Here is a 17,020-nt window from a genome sequence, read left to right as displayed (position 1 = left end):
TCCATGCTGCTAGAGGTTCATTATAAATAGGACTTTGGCCTGTTCCAGCTCAGAGACACAGGATGTGTGTGTCTGCTCGGATTTAAGGCCCTGCCACGGACGAACGGGGTTTAGAGGCTCAGGCGACACGCACAAAACAAGAGTTCAAATGTGTTTTTTTGAAATCTGAAATAGAGAAATAGAAAATAGAGACAATAAAGCCTGTTGTCATTGTTTTATAGTGCCACGCCACTTGGTGCAGGAGGAACACCTTCATTGACACAAGATTTGCAGAGATAGCAGATGATTATTACACAGTCCACAGAAGTTATTGCCCACTTCACCTTAGTTCATAAGATAAGAGGTGTGAAGTAGGCAGCTTTCTGTTTGTGTGTTGATTTAGAGTTTGTTGCTGGATGAGAACTCAGATCCTTCTACTGAAGCACAAGTTCAATCAGAATCAGTTTTACTGGACAAATAAAGTCTGCAACTATGCTTACTCATTAATAGACTCGCAGTTATAGGAGCGAGGATAACAAAAACTGAACAAATATCATTAAACCAATCAAACTTTCTTCATATAGCACCCTCCAAACAAATCAAATCCTTTATGAATTATAAATGAGTTGAAAACAGACTAATGCTAACCAAAGCAACCAGTAGTTGAAAGGGAAACAATAAAAGAAAGTCAAGATTATGAAATATATACAATCATCACAGTTTTTACTAAAAACAAAACATAAAGTTGCTGGTTATTTTCCTGCTGATTAACTAGTCAATTCAAGTAACAATGTAAAATGATTGATTACAAGTTAAGGTCCTGCTTTCAAATCCTATAAAGCAGATGTATTATTAGCAAAATGTATCAAAAGTTTTATGTCCCATGAGTGACATATTAATAGATTGTTAATTCCCTATATGTTGATGCATTGATAGCATTTTCTGGTTGTAGTTGGTTAAAGTGGAGGCAGTGTTAACTACATTATATTAAATCTGTAGTTTCTGGATGAGGCTTCCTCCAACAGGTCACAAGATAAATCTTTTTTGTAACGGGTGAAACACTAAAAAAGGTTTAAAACCACTTTTTAAAAAACTTTAAATTACAGTATTGCAGTTCAGTAATAGTACAATATTTTCCTCCGAATCTACTGAGGTAGATGAGTAAAGCAGCATAAATTGGAGGTACTCAAATAAAGCACAAAACACAAAAAGCAGAACCTGAAATCAGATACGGGACTCAGCTGAGGATTTCCTTGTGGTTTATTTGCACTCAAATCATGTGATAAAGAGCTGCAAGAAAAACTAAAGAGATAAACAGAATTCAATGTGACAACACATTGTTCAGCACCGGTGTAGGTTTGGGAGGGAGGAGGACACAACACAACAACATTTGCAGGAGCTTCTAAAAATGAAAAAAGTGAAATCGAAAAAGCGTTGTGCTACTTTGACTGTATCATGATCTTCTGAACATAACTGGGTCTAAACATTGAGCTAAATCTTGTGTGCATCCCCGCTAACTCGGCAGTTTTGACAAAAATAACAACTAAATCAGACACTAACACAAATATTCACAAGAAAAAATCTGTAACTAAAGACAAACAATGAAAACACAGTGGTTGAGAACCAGTTACGATCCTGAAGAAACAGCGACTTGAATCCTAAAGAGGATCCCTTCACCGTCTCAGGGGAACGTTTTAAATGACGCGGTTTCAGAACAGAACAATTCAAAGAAAGAAAAGAAAAAGAAATGACAGCGGTCAACATGTCAGAGGTCACGAGCTGTAGCGGCAGGTTGCAGAGGTGTGTTTGAGGGCGTCAGTGTTCTCAGGTGAGAAAAAGGCAGTTTGGGTGAGACTCTTTGCTCGCTGTTGAAAAAGAATATGACCACAAGAGGATTCTGTGACATTGGTGCTTACGACAGAAACTCTAACTATGCTACAACAGTGCACACAGCGTAGGTTCATTCACATTCAGTAGGGGGTGGAACAGAAGTCTGTAAACATGAGCTGAAACGCTGATCCGACGACGATAAATTACTGAGCCTCAGTGTTTTTTAAAGGAAATCATTCTAACACAGTAGCATCAAAGGGATAAAGCTCAAATAATACAGTATAAAAAAATAAATTAACAAACACATGTAAAAGGTTAACTTGCATTACGTTGTTTTTCATTATTCGGTCAATTGCATTGTTTTGTTTTTTTACGTGCTGACATATTAATGTCATGCCAACACCCTTGTAATAAACCATTACATTTCATTCACCATGACGCGCAGTTAAAAAGACATTTGTGACAGTTGTGACATTAAATCATGTAAAAAGGCATCTAAATAGTACATGATACAAGTGCAAAATCGTATTTTACGGTGAGGTAACACAGTCGCATCATAAAAACTATGACTCACCTTCCTAAAACTATGAGTTAGTTACAGTATTGCCCCTCTAACCACATCCAACAGCCCCATTAATTCATTGGCATCTTTTTTGTTATTTTCCACTTATTTTTTGGAGGTAACATTTGACTGAAATTTGGTAGATGTAATCACTTAACACAGGTTTTCCTTGTTACGGCAATGTCATACAGTTTAATGTTTTACAGTCCTAAATAACTCGTGAAAACAGGACTCCATTACCCCACAAAGAAAAACAAAGTCGTCTTGCTTGGCCAAATGTTTCCCTCAGGTGTCGTGCTTCCGCTTCATGTGACGTCCTCCTGATAAGTTACCAGATCCCGCTGGACCTCCCTCCAGGAGGAGCCAGGATCCGGGCCGAGGACCTCTTTGGAATGGCGTCATCGATCTGGGCACCTGAAACATCGGGGGGGGGATCACTTGGGTTTAGCAGAGAAACACAAGGAACTATAGTTTTTCAAAGTAGTATTTAAGAGCAGCTCAATCGTATTTTCTTGGTGGTGTTGTACAGCTTATAATCAGTCCAAAGCAGTTCTAGTCAGACTTAAGGATTGCAACATACTTCAACAGATCAAAACAACTCTTTTCATTCCACTTAGAAAGCTGCTCGTAACATTTGAAATGTAAATGTATGATTTCCGTTGGCATAAAACCTGACATTCCAGTGCCTGAGAAATCTATGTAATCTTTTTCGGCAAAAGGAATTCCCAGGCTCCAAGATAAAGTAACTTGGTGTCAAAAAAACTCTATTCCTCATTGATCTAAAAGTATACTGGGGAGTGTGACCTGGTGGTTCTAGGGTTTAAGGCATCAACCATAGACCTCAACATCCCTGATTTGGCCCCAGACTTTTGTTGCACATCATTAGTTATCTCTACCCTCATGTTCAGTCTGGTTTCAACAATCAAATGTCTCTAATGAAGAGATTAAATTAACCCAAAGTACTTATCCTATCTCCATTTATGTAAAATAATGTGAACTACAACTGGAAAAGAGGAGGGCGTAAAACTTTAAATACCTTGGTTTGGCAAAACAATCTGTAATATCTTTTATTGTGACATATTTTCAGGATAAAAGATGCGTTTAAAATGTTTTAAAAAGGTTTCCCAACATTTAATTTGAACCCCTCCACTACTGGGTCGACCTCAGACCAACAAGATGCTCTGTCACTGCCCAAGTTACTTTAACCACAGCTCCCTCATCAGGCCAATCTTTAGATTTTTTTAAAGGCCAGAACAGCAGCAGCAATCCTTATGTTGGTCCTCACCAGACAGGCTGAAGCTGGACTCGTGGAGGTCCCTCAAGCCCCCGTGCCGGGTGCAGGGGCGCGTCGGGGTGTCCAGATCTGACGCCCCGAAGTCCCTCTTTCCTGAGTTGACCACCGAGACAACGTCCCCTGTGTACGGCTCCCGCTCCACAGCTTTCACCGCCTGGCACTGGTACGTGACATCACACAAATTATAGTTAAAGCAGTAATAGAAGCTGCAGACATAGTAGAAATAAAAGCAATAATAGTATCCTTGGTATTAGTTATAGTACAAGTACTAGTGTAGATGTCTCTAAATTAATGTTTTATCATTATAATGTTTGAAAAATGGCTTCTGTGTAACACGTGATGAACGCTGTGTTCATCTAATTAATGATTAATGAAATTCACTTCTGTCCGATACCTTTTCCCTCTGCACCATCTTCTTGTAAAGATAATCTGGGAAGGTTCTCAGGGGGCAAAACTTTCCAGAGCCTTCAGCACATGTGAAAATGCCATTTTCATAGACCAGTCGCCCACGGCTGATGGTGACAAGGGGAACACCGTGACAACGAAGGCCCTCATACAGGTTCACATCTCCTCCCTGGACCTGGTTGTCCACAGAAATGGTCCTGCAGGCAAAAATGAAAGAGAGAGTCATGACCCAGTTTAGCTCGACAAAAAGCTAACTGGCCTCTGAGACATGAGACGAGAGCTGGAGGGAGACAGACTGGTCGATGAATGGAGGGATCCGGTTTCATACTTTGATCCCTCGGGGTCCCAGACGACCACATCAGCATCTGCTCCTGGGATGATCCTGCCTTTCCTGGGGTAGAGGTTGTAGATCTTGGCTGCGTTTGAGCTTGTGACTGCTACAAAGCGATTCTCGTCCATCTTACCTCCGATCTATGAATTATAACAAACACAATAATTCAAATCTGCAATCTGAGAGATAAATGCGTACACAAATCTAACTGATGCACTGAAAGCAGGAGTCTTTCGTGCCTCTTCTGTCTTTGTTTTTCTTTTTTTTCGAATCGATAACCTCAAAACCGAAACAGATGTCCTGTTCGTGGAAGTTCTCTGGGAACAAAAGAGCTACACATACCACTCCTTTCTCCCAGATGACGCTCATGCGGTCCTGTATGCCAGGCAGCCCGTGGGGGATCTTTGTGAAGTCGTCCTTACCCATGGCTCTCTGTTTGATGGTGAACGGACGGTGATCGGACCCCACAACATTCAGAGTGTCACTGCAGGCAGAGAGGTCATGCTTAGATTTTGAAGCAGTTGGAAAACAGGAATGTGACATTTTGCAGACTTACTTTCCCAGCAGGCTCATTAGGAAATTGGGGGTGCAGGGGTCCAGGCGGAGAGGAGGCACGGTAACATGGGCAGCAGCGTGGGCCCAGTCCTGATGATAGTACTGCATACCGTTCAGCACAGTGTGGGCCGTGGTTGTCTCCCCATGGACCACCTTACCTACAATATACATGTACACATACACTGGATTAAATCTCAGTGAGAAAAGGGGTCAACATTAAGTATTTTCACACTAAAATACTTTGGGAAACATGCCAGTGACAAATTAAATGTTGTGTATTTTCACTTAAGCTGTGTTTTTTCTAATTTGAGTAGAATGTAGATGTAGTTAAACCTTCTAAAATATACGATATATTCCAAAAAAGCTGAGACTACCTTTCCATTGTTTCTTACTCGTCTTTTAGACGGTATCACCAGATGTAAAAGTAAAATATGTGTCACCTTGCATCTTGGCTGTAGCCACCACATCTCCTGCAGACATGCTGGACACATTCACAAGGTAGATCGGGCAGTGGGCCTACGGAAAAAACACACAAGCAAAACCTATGAAATGGATTTAAGCTAAATGCCTCCGTCAACATGCTAATACGCTCACAATGTTAACCTGCTGATGTTTTGCAGGAGTCATGTTTACATGATTCAAAAGCACAAATATGAACCTTGTGGTGGCGCTAGAGAAAAAGTCAGGCATTATCAATGTCAGGAGAAGACAACCTCTGGAGACCATGAATGTTTTCACAGAATTTAGTGGCATTTAATCTAGTAGATCTTATAGCTGTGCTGGTGCACTTGTAGTAGATCCAGTAGATTTTGTAATGTTTCAGAGGGTAAGTGAAAACCTGGACCTGCTGGTGGTGTTAGAGGCTGAGGGGAATCATCACAGTCAGTATGATTCATCCTCTGGGGACCTTTATATAAGATAATAATAATCCAGGTCCAAGTCTTCCCATACATTACAATATGTTTACATTATATTATATTCACGTACTAACGACCTCTCACTCACCCTGTTGGCGATGGTGATTGCCCTGTGGGTCGCCTCGGCCTCCAGCTGTAGAGAAACATTATTATTATTATTAAAACAAGTCTGGCTGTAATGGAAGTGATTTAATTTGACAGACAGTGGTTAGAAGGACGACCTGATTAAACCTGACTATCGTACCTCTTCAGGTCTGCTAATTTCAATCCCCTCAGGGCCACTGATGCCCAGGTCCAGGGCTTCCTTTGCACCCTGATAAGAGGAAAGAGAACACCATACATTAATTACATATAAAAGCATATCATATAATAATAAGTCAATATTCTATCATCAATCCAAAAATATGAATGAAATGGTCCTGAGATGATTCTCCCTCACCTCTGCCACCAGCTCCCCGTTCTCAGCGTGGACTCTTGCTATCGCCCCGATGTCCTTGCAGTGCTGCAGGGCCTGGAAGAGCTCGCCGTCTCTCAGCATGAACAGGTCCTTATAGGCCATGAACATCTGAAAGGAGTTCACCCCCTTCTCTCTCACCAGCTTCTCCATCTCAGCTTGTACCTGCAGGAGGATAGAAACGAGCACCGCTTGTTGTATAGAATGAATGAACACACTTTTGTGTCCATGCTGGTCGTTTCATCCACAAAGGAGTTACATGTTTCCATTCCTGTTTGTCTGACTATTAGCAGCTTTATGCAAAAAACTACTCAATCAATTTTATTAAAACATAGTGGAAGGATGGGACATGAGCAAAGGAAAAACCCTTTCACTTTTGGCACAGCTCTTTTTGTCACGTGTCAAGTGATTGCAGTGATTTTTGACAATTTCACTGATTTCCCAGGCAGTAATTCAAAAAACTACAGGCCTGACCACATGACATTTTATGTTTTAAGTACAACTGGGCTATATGTTGTGATTGTAAAGCAGTTTGAGTCAACTCCTGTTATTTTTACATGCGCTGTATGAATTAATGACTTTGGACTTGGCTATATGCCTAAAACCCCCCTCATGTTTCGGTGTTGTTCTCCCTACGCACACATATAAGCAGCTGAAAGTTAAATGTAAACATCTCTGGAAGCTGTAGAACACATCCTGGTAAGTAAGAAGTCACTAACAGAGGTTCCACAGTAACCAACTATCTAAACCAATCCCGTGGGATGCTGGGAAGCACAGCGCCACCGTACCTTGGGTCCCCACCAAGTAACTCCCACGTGCAGAGCGTAGTCACAGCAGGTTTTGGGGTCGGCCATGCTGCGGCAACTCTCGTAGGCTTCCAGCAAGGACTCATTCTTCTCCGGCAGAACGTGACCAATCACCATTGTTGTACCGCCGGCAAGAGCCGCCTGGGAAAAGGAAACCCAGAATAGCACTCAGTTGAATAGCACTCATGTAGAATGTCAGTTTTTACTTCATGTGCATAAGTAATTGAGTTGTTTTGCTTCCGTCAAGTGAGGTGATAACTAATGATTTTACCCATTGTAATGTAATACTGTATTTATCTGAGGTGAAATGAGAGGCAGACCTTTAAATTAAGAATAACAGGAGACGTTACGTGACACTCAAGCAGAAGATATTGATCTTTAAATCCCATAAATACCGAAGAGACCATAATCTACTGATCCACTTAGCATGTACAGTAAAGCCTCTATTGCCATCAATGCTCATCTTTATGGTTCTTTGCAGATGACTGTTGAGGGAATTTGAATCCTCACACAGTTAAGAAAACACAGGACTGACTGCCCCTCCCAGTATGAATTGCAAATGTCCCCATTGTGGGACTAATAAAGTATTATCTTATCTTATCTTATAACCTGAGGCATTTAAAGCAGTAACAGCACTTATTATTTTGTATCCTCTAAAAACACACAGGCTACAGTAACCAAACACGTAAAGAGAGGGTGTGTTTTGTGTATGAGTGCATGCTTCACGGAGCATCTGTCAGCTGAGCCTAGAGAGTGGAGTAGTGTGTAGTGGGTAGTGTGTAGACTGGAGGGGGGGGGGGGGAGGCTGTCTGACAACCATTGTCTCCAAGCACAATGGCGAGAGTGAAAAGGCTTTTTTGCGGCAGCCTTTGCAGCAGCTCCCCGGTATCCATGGAAACAGATACTCATCTGCATTTGGAGATGCAGATGGAGTCATTCTGGAGCACGGCAGTGGGTTGGGAGGGGGGGGGGGGGGAGCAGACGGAGAACAGTGGAGAATAGTGTCTGTCACCACGCTCCACCGCTCCGTCCACTCACTGAAACATCTGAATTCCTGCGCACGCCGTCATCTCTCCCATCATCTCCAAGTGCTACGGAGTGATGAGTCATCATGGTGCTCGGAAAGAAGAATGGGGTCTCCCAGTCTCATCAGCAGCCATGATGACCAGACGTTCTGGCAGCTGTTCGCCTCCACTGCTGAGCGCTATACCAACAAAATGCCAAATCATCTGTGTGTGATGTTGGTGAAAGACAAACTATTAAACCCTTGTGAAGCTCTCAGAGAAAAGAGTTCCGTCCAGTTTGGCCGCAGTTAATCATTTACTTTATTAGAGTGTCGTTCTCATTGTGTCATCAGAACGTTTTGAAAGACGCTCGTTACGAAGTGGTTTTAACTTGCTGGTTCTTTGTGTTGCATCTCTGTTGTTTAATAATTTGTGTTTATTCATTATACAGTTTTTGGTTAAACTATTAAATATCAAGCCTCCATAATATATATTTGTTATCATTGTTTGATAAAAACATCTCAGGGATCATTACAATATAATATAGCAATATTAGCTGATATTTTGCATTTGGACATTTTTTACTCCCTGACCTCGGTAATGGCATCAGCCCCAAAATTTCCCCAAATGATTTTGATTACATTCTAACATCCTGTTTGTTACGTTGACATCTTATGGTCTTCATTTGGGAAAGTAGTTCTGGTTAAAATAACCAACATATTTGATCTGAAAAAAAGTAAATACTAAATAAAGTTGTCACAAGCCAAAAACAGGGCGCATCACTGACCTCTCAGTTAAAACGAACATCAGTGGAAAGTTTTTGTTGGTCAAAAGGACACATTTGTGATCTTCTGCAATATCAGCATGAGAGGGATATCCCGGAAAGTCAAAATTATAGAAAAGGATTTGTAAAAACATGGGTCTTATTCTGCTCTGCTCTCACTCTGTTCTACATTTAGCCCATGTTACTGTCTTTGCATTTCCAGCAGGACTTTACCTTGGTGCCGCTGTAGTAGTCGTCTGCTGTGGTGGCATTCATGAAGTATTCGTCCAGGTGGACGCTGGTGTCGATGCCACCGGGGAGGACCAGTTTTCCAGTGGCGTCTATCACTTTGGCCCCGCCAGGGATCATCATCTCCTTCCCCACCTGCTGGATGATGCCGTTCTCGATGTAGACGTCGGCCTCCTGGGTGCAGTCGTCGTTCACCACCTTGCCGCCCTTTATCAGGATCCGCACCATCGCTGAGCTGGAAGACATGGCTATGGCTCTGTGAGGCGGAGAGAAAAAACTGATTTCACAATAGGGATTTAAGATTTTCTCTCGACAACAGTGGAGATCTGACTGTGTACAACCACCACACCGAAAAAACACAAGAACATTTACACTAGTATAACCCTAACCCCCCTAACTACTACCCTAACCCTAACCCCAACCTTTTAAACTGTTTGGTCCCGGAAAGAACTTGAGGCATTTCCACAAGAACTTACAGAAAATGAACATTTCACTGTACCTCATTCTGAACAGTGTAGTAAGACTGTGGAAGAGAGCGAAGGGTCAGTGGTGCTGCTCTGAGACCAGTCCGTCAGCCTGTGACTGACATCAGCTACGAGGCTGGGAGAGCAACAGCCGTGTCAGTCACAGCCTGAGACCTGACGTCCTAGTGGACCGCGATGTGGTGGTAAACAGAAAGAAGCTGACAAACACGGCTCCAAAAGGCTATTATTCTGAAAGGACTGAGGCAGCATTAAGCTACTTACAATTCCCTCACTATGAAGCTGCATAGAGAGAGAATCACAATGGCTGAAAAATAAGAATCAAGTGAGCTGAGGTGGATTCTCTTACACAACATACAAAGCTAAATAGCTCTACTCTACTCCAGTGGGTCAGAAAGAAAAATCCCAGGGTTCACCAATGGATTACTGGGGTAGGAAAAGTTGTTTTTAAATGTATGTTAGTTTTATTGTGTTTATCTTCTTTATTTTCATGACTTTTCTTCACTCTCTCCTGTTTTCTTGCAGATATTGGTATAGTTTTACCTGCACAGGCATAAAACGATTTTAATGAAACAATAAAGTTACAGGTTCAGATGAACTGCTCACTAATGCGTCAAAACTATATATAGTAGATATTTTACTGACTGATCTTAGTATTTTTACTTTCTGACCTCAAAAGCAGAGGAATTGATTTAGAAAGCTTCACCCTGGTAGTTGGATTCGCTGAGCCACTGACGACTGATGACACTGGCGAATTTGGAAGGAGTTTACTTTTCCTAAATGAAGTATTTATATACGGTACTGACTACAGTATATTGACTGATGCCAGCATTTTTTAAACCGAAAATTTGAAACACAAAAGCAGAAAGTTTGAGAACAATTTCATTGTGAAGAAACATTTTCTTGGTCGTGATTAATCAAAAAGTCAGTTAAATCAAATCAATATCAAATTTGCAGTTTTGATTAAATAAAACAACAATCATAGATAAACATTAAATCCTTCTAGTCTTGTTGGTTTAAAATGTGATCCTAATCACAACCACTACATGTGTTGCTCTACTCTTTTCTACTTATTAAATAAATAAATAAAACACACAGAATCAGTAATAATCCCAAAAATAAAACCACACTGTGTTTTCTTATAGTTCCTGTCAGTGATTAACTATTCATGAACAACAAAGAAACAAGTCTTTACCTTCTTTTAACCACAACTCCTGTAATGATGTGTGTGTGTGTGTGTGTGTGTGTGTGTGTGTGTGTGTGTGTGTGTGTGTGTGTGTGTGTGTGTGTGTGTGTGTGTGTCTGTGTTCTCATCCAGCGTGCTTGCGTGTGTGTGTGCGTGCAGGGTGTGTACGTTTGAGGGTGCGGCAACTTTACTGCATGGACTCCCTCACACATCCAGCAGATCTGATGGGTGATACTGTCTGTGGCTCATATCACACAGGAGATAACGATATCATATCATACGAAGCATGGAAGCAGCTACAGGCCATAATAAAGTTATGATTGTTATTATAATAATAATGTGGGGTCTATAGCTGAGTTACCACTGTGGAAGTTAGTCAATAATCAATATGTGAGCTTGTGTTGCCTGTTTAAACACTAGAGAACAGTAAAAATGTGCAATTTTACTATAGCACATATGCAATAATTGATTATAGATTAAGCAGCCACAAAAGGAACTAGGAGTTGCCCTGACATTTGCCCTAAATATCTTTCTATTTTCATGGATTTGTGCGTAAAAATCCAGGAAATCACTGGTCATTCTCAAGCAATCTTTACTATTTCTATTTCAAAACCACCCAGATAAATGACTACAGAGATTTATGTGTGATGATGAGATGATGACACTTGACACAAAGAAACCGGTCCCCATCCGGCAGGAGCGGCTGCACAGCCTTCATCATTATCATCGACCTAGAAACCAAACCACCAGCCTCTTCCTCCTCCTCCTCCTCCTCCTCCTCCCAGACCTCAGTCCCTCCTCCGGTGCACTGTGACCGGTCCTGGATCACCGGTGCACCGGCCTCACACCTGCTGGAGGCTCCTTCAGGGTGTGTGCAGGGTCCCGGGGAGGAGGTTTGACGAGGAGACACCCCAGACCTGCTGCAGCCAGGGGAGGAGGAGGAGGAGGAGGGAGCATGGAAACAAAGTCTCCAGCAGGAGAGGATTTCCGCCCAGACACACACACAGAACCAGACACACACTTGCAGACAGAATGAAGCTGATGAGCATCACATACCTGCTCTATGGGGCCTGATGCTGCTGCTCCACTCGGCTCCCCCGTTACTTTCTGTGTGAATGCAACACAATCCGTTGACTGCACTTCCCAAGGAGACACACGCACACACACACATATATACACACACACACACACTCACACAGACACACACACACACACCAGATGGATGCCTTCTTGGCCGGTCTGAGACCAGCAGCATCAGTCCCGTCAAGTCAGCAAGAAGATGCAAGGGACACTTCCCCTTTATGGATTTCCAAATAAAATCCTCCACAGTGATTATCCTGTGCAACTTTTTTAGTCAAAGTACTTCATCAAGAGGGAATCTTCATCAAATTAAAGTGATTTTTGATTTAAATTTAATCTATCGGCACAACACAAATATTTATAAAAAAGATATTATCAGCAGCCAGTAGGAAAGCTGTGACACGAAAGCCGAGCCTCCAACAAAGACTGACTGTATGTGTATTTTTACCGATGGAGAGAATCACCTTTTCACTAGATCTACGAATTGACAAATTATTGCAATACTGGCAAAAAAAAAAACTTGACTTTAAGGGGTATTTCAACATTTAAAAACAGTAGTTCAATATGAATAAATATCTATAAAAACTCACACATTGATAACTATAATTAAATGCATGACTAAAGTAATTTGAACACCACCAGATTTTATGATACTAAATATGTCTTGTTTATTATTTTTGAGCAATAACACCAGTGCATTTCTATCACTGATCGATATTTTTAAAAAAGGCCTCTTGTTTTTGTGGCAGTATTGGCTCTTTGCTTTGTCGTGCTTTTATTTTGTAGGCCCACCACCTGTGTTCCGGTGCCATCCCCTCTATCTGCAACTGACTTGACGCGGCTCGCAGCATCCAGGCCGTGAGACGGTGCGAAGGACCAATCAGCTGTGGGCAGCGAAGGCTTGGTCGCCTGAGCAACTAATCAGTGTGGACTTTGGGCGTGTCCGCTGGGAGGAGGCTGTACCACTGTGAGAGGAAGAGGGGGGACATTAAGACAACAGGCTGCACGACGAGACCATTCTAATGTGTTACCATCATTATCATTTCATAAATGTGTAATTGTTAAAATGTCTCCAGGCGCTTTGATGAAATGTCCTTATTGACCTATTCTCTGACCTGCAACATTTATAATGAAAGTAAAAATAAATATAATACAGATAAATTATATATTTATGAGCAGCTGTAGTAGAAAGTATAAGTGCAAAGCCCATAAAGTCTGTGTGATGGCTTGATAAAGGTTTGTAGAGTGGCAACATGTTGAGGTCAGATCAGTGAGGAGCTTCAGGGCAACACCCTTATTTATAGAGCAAGTAGGCAAATTAAAAAAACATCCTCTGCTGCAGGGCATGATGGGAAAGAAACTGGACATCATCTCCTCCATCAGCCCCCTGATGATTAGAAATACACCATCACATCACTTTTCCATCACTAGACATGTGAATTATTAAGCCTCAGTCTGCGTAATTATGACGGATCATCGCATGAATATGTGGTAGTTAATCATTATTTCAAGGTTTCTGTGTGTTAATATAAATTTAAATTATATATGTAAGGTTTCATGTATTTTGTTGGGGGTGGGTCATAAATAGTAACTTAATATTTAGTAATATATAAGTAATATGAATTGAAAACTGCTGAAAACGACCTCAATTTTAATCTAGAACATTTTAACAACATTTTCAGGAACTTCAATGCAAATGATCACTTTAAAACAAAAACAAATGAGGTAAAAAGAAGGACAGGAGATTTCTTTGCACAAAAACAATACATTTATTCAAGTGTTCTCCAGCACAAGTACATACGGAGCCTTTATCTTCTCTCTGGACACTAAACAGAAGTATGAGGGGTTCAAAGTGGAGAATGACTGCTGCTACATCTGCTGTACGAACTGGTCTTGAGGAAAAAAGTGGAGGAGCCATAAAACAGTTATGACGGAAACAAAGTCACACAGGGCGCCAACAGTGTCACTGGATATAGAATTATTGACCTGCCTCGAACAGTAAAAATGAAATGTTTCTGATTAAAAACAAAACAAAACAAATAAAAACAAAACCAAAAAAAAGATCATCGACTCAAAACAACATTTTGAAAAACAGACATGGAGAATATTACAGCATGGAATGTAGGATTAAGAAGCGATGCGTATTAAGCGTACATTATGCTACAGTAAAAGTTACCGCTTTTTTTTTCTCACACGATTTTTTCCCACAGATAAGCACCAACTACAGCAATCTCTAATCTAAAACAATATAGGAGACCTTTCATTATTTGTTATCCTTATTTTTTCAAGTACAAAGTTAAAATGCCTTTGTTAATATATTTATATGAGTGAAATAATAGTTATTTTTCCGTTACTACAAGGAACTTAAAAACAGTCATTGTCGGGACATGTTTATTTATCTTCCAATCAAATATATTTGTCTTGATTAGGTAAAATGTTTAGCACCATCGGAAAACACCTACAATCCCTCTTTTTTTTTTTTTATTCTTACAAAAGAAACAGAAGCTAAAAACACCACCATGTAGGGCTGTGCAGTGAAGTGGAGACCGTTCGTCTTAAAGCTGTCCATAGGCCACTATTAAGATCACACGACATTAAATCTGGATTCACTTGATAAAAACAAATCAGTAAGAAAAAAAAGTTGACTTGGAGTCTCCCTCTATCTAATGCTCAGAGCAAGTTTTGAATCAAATTGATTTTTATTCTCATCCTAAGATTTCTTTCTCTAATTCGATGATATATATTAGCAAAGAATTATATTTGTACATCTCATACGTAAAAAAAAAAAAACAGCAGCCAGAAAACTCTATGTACAAAATGTACAAACATGAGGGGGTGTTAAGTTCTACATCAGGAGGGAGGGGGGGGGATAACATCTGGTTAAAAGCATGGAGGCTCATATTGAGCCCGGCGCGCTCGGACAAAATTTATAGCAATAAGGTCACTTAAGAAATTAATTACATTAAGAAATTAAATTTCAAATTTTGAATCTTAAATATGATATAGATTAAGCGATAGCATCTGTCTCTATTATCCTCTTTATTCTTTGAGTGTCTTCGTCAAACACTGTCAGTTTTTTGTTTTGACAAACCGAAGCCTAAATCCTCCATAGTTCAGCTCGAGAGGTTACAATCAAGAGAATTTAGTTTGAGAATCCAAATTTGGATCAGCACTTAAAATTTGTCAACATGGCGACTACGATTCATCAGGGAAGCGGCGGAGGCCAACTGTCCTTCATAGGGGACAAAATATTACACAAAGCACACGACAGAGTTCTGGAACTCCGGTCGTACATTTTACAATCTTAACAGAAAGTAGACATTCTTTGAAACCGGGTAGAAACCTATTGTATCGCTGCTTTAGAGCAAGTCAACAATATGGATGGTTGGAGAAAAGGAAAAGGGGGTTCGGGGGGGTTACAAATGTCAATCTACTGTACACAGAGTCAAATAACGTGGGTTTCACATATCAAAATCCATTCTTTCACTTCTATTGGCACAGCCCTACTGTATACAAAAAGTATTACACGAGGGTAGATCAGTTCACATCATGAAACGAAACAACAAAAACAATTCACAAGAACCAATAGTCTTTTAAAAATAAAAAAAAATATCAAGAAAAAAAAGAAAGTATACATATAAAAGTGCTTTATAATGTTGATAAAACAGCACAAAATTGCTATAAAAAAGGTAGAAGAACTTTGTGAAGCCGCACCATATTGTTGAGGATATTTGCACCTGACAGTTTTTCAGTTTAGAGGCGCGGAGGTGGAGGCGGAGGGAGACCCGGCCTGGCCGCCCCGCCGCCCCTCCAGCCGCCACGCTCGCAGACAGTTGTACAGTAATGTCATTGGTCAGGATGAAACTAGAAAAAAGTAGCTCACCACAGACTTTGATCTGAAGATATTTTTTTTCTTTTCTTTGAATGACAGAAAACATCATTTCCCATGTGGCTAGCTTCACTTCCTGTTTGTGCAGATCCAGCGATTAAATGAGCTCTATATTTAAAAACGGTATAAAAGCTGTAAAACGCAGAAAAGAGGTGATTTTGCAGTCTACTCTCCGCCCCCCCCCCCCTCCCCCCCATGTTTCCTCTGAAGTGAACCAAAGGACGCGGACGAGATTTCTTTTCCACTAAGCATAAAAACTTTTTTTTTTTTCCTTTTCAGCACCAGGTTCAAGAGCTTCTTATTGTCTTAAGTTGCAGTGCCACATGGGTTATGATGCTTCTCATCATTTTGGAGCACCATGGTATTGTAACCACATTACAGTAGTACCTTTTATTACCTTCAGTTGTGTATAGAAACTGTAAACAAAGAGGTATATGTGATCTGGTGTTTTGGATTCTCGGAGACACGGCTCTCCTGACACTGAAGACAAATCGCCTTCCCCCGCGTATCTCTGTGAGGCTCAGTAGCTGGAAGCACGGCTGCACTGCACTGGGAACCTTGCTGCCCCCCCCCCACAACGACGGCACAGCGCGCTCACACAGCAGAAACATTTCACACGTCTCTAAACCACTTTCCCGATGTTTCCAGTCGCGTCTCTTTTGAAACAAAAACACGTGTTAAGCACTTTTCTGTCTCAGTGAGAAGAAAGCATAGTCTCAAGTATAGCTTGCACAAACAAAATCAACAATACTTGATAACACTGCTAAAAAGGTAAAATGACATATCAAAATTAAATAGAATAAGAATTAAAAAATTCAAATACAAGAAATAATGTGAAATCTACGTCAATGTTTCGCTCTCAAGTTATACCGAGGGTATAACTTGAGGATCAAGGCTCTTATTTCTAGTCACAATAGACAGCTGTAGTTCTAAATGGTTGAGAGTGAGTCGCCCCGCCGCTCAAGCGCAGGCAAAGTATTCTTTGAGTGGTGCAAACAGGTGGCGGATGACCGGGACGCTCCATGACCTGCCCAGGAGCCTCTGCCTCGCCAGTCGGCTCATGTTGGACACGTCCGTGTAGTGGACCGGAAAGCCGAAGATCCTGGTGAGAGCAACCAGAGCGGCCGCAGGACACAAGATGAGCACAGAGAGGGAGCAAGACGGGCGGAAGACACAGGGAGACGATAGTGAGGTTCAGATTTCAGAAGAAGACTCACATGAACAGTTATTCAAA

General features: G+C 41.1%; 2 protein-coding genes across 8 annotated transcripts in view; both read right to left on the bottom strand.

Annotated features, from left to right (window-relative positions):
* Positions 1-2,533: 2,533 nt before the first annotated feature.
* dpysl5a (dihydropyrimidinase like 5a) lies at positions 2,534-12,051 on the bottom strand. 3 transcript variants are annotated; one of them, XM_034576263.1, is made up of 13 exons: positions 11,874-12,051; positions 9,135-9,405; positions 7,116-7,274; positions 6,313-6,492; positions 6,118-6,186; positions 5,962-6,006; positions 5,397-5,472; positions 4,958-5,114; positions 4,744-4,885; positions 4,399-4,541; positions 4,060-4,267; positions 3,657-3,825; positions 2,534-2,785 (listed from the first exon to the last, which is right to left on the bottom strand). In XM_034576263.1, the coding sequence occupies exons 2-13, from the start codon at positions 9,393-9,395 to the stop codon at positions 2,700-2,702; spliced, it is 1,695 nt and encodes a 564-aa protein (XP_034432154.1). In that variant the 5' UTR covers positions 9,396-9,405; positions 11,874-12,051; the 3' UTR covers positions 2,534-2,699. The 3 variants fall into 3 exon arrangements, with proteins under 3 accessions (XP_034432154.1, XP_034432153.1, XP_034432155.1); XM_034576262.1 differs by lacking the exon at positions 11,874-12,051 and adding an exon at positions 9,649-9,804; XM_034576264.1 differs by lacking the exon at positions 11,874-12,051 and adding an exon at positions 9,626-9,796.
* A 1,595-nt stretch (positions 12,052-13,646) lies between these two features.
* Positions 13,647-17,020, bottom strand: part of LOC117755954 (DNA (cytosine-5)-methyltransferase 3A-like) — a 38,022-nt gene continuing 34,648 nt past the window's right edge. For all 5 annotated transcript variants that reach the window (XM_034576145.1, XM_034576147.1, XM_034576148.1 and 2 more), the window contains one exon: positions 13,647-16,888. In XM_034576145.1, the coding sequence (XP_034432036.1) occupies positions 16,747-16,888 (142 nt within the window). In that variant the 3' untranslated portion in view covers positions 13,647-16,746. The remainder of the gene's footprint in view (positions 16,889-17,020) is intronic.

Source organism: Hippoglossus hippoglossus, chromosome 22, assembly GCF_009819705.1.
Source record: "Hippoglossus hippoglossus isolate fHipHip1 chromosome 22, fHipHip1.pri, whole genome shotgun sequence".
NCBI classification, from domain to species: Eukaryota; Metazoa; Chordata; class Actinopteri; order Pleuronectiformes; family Pleuronectidae; genus Hippoglossus; species Hippoglossus hippoglossus.
Note: the sequence above shows the minus strand (reverse complement) of the source record. Positions and strands in the feature narration are given on the sequence as shown.

What these genes read in the sequence shown, in the direction of transcription:
- dpysl5a (XM_034576262.1), bottom strand. An exon ending in ACTACTACAGCGGCACCAAG is followed by an intron (nt 7,275 to 9,134) that starts GTAAAGTCCTGC and finishes TCCTTTTCCCAG; the next exon opens with GCGGCTCTTGCCGGCGGTAC. An exon ending in ACGGGGAGCTGGTGGCAGAG is followed by an intron (nt 6,187 to 6,312) that starts GTGAGGGAGAAT and finishes TCCTCTTATCAG; the next exon opens with GGTGCAAAGGAAGCCCTGGA.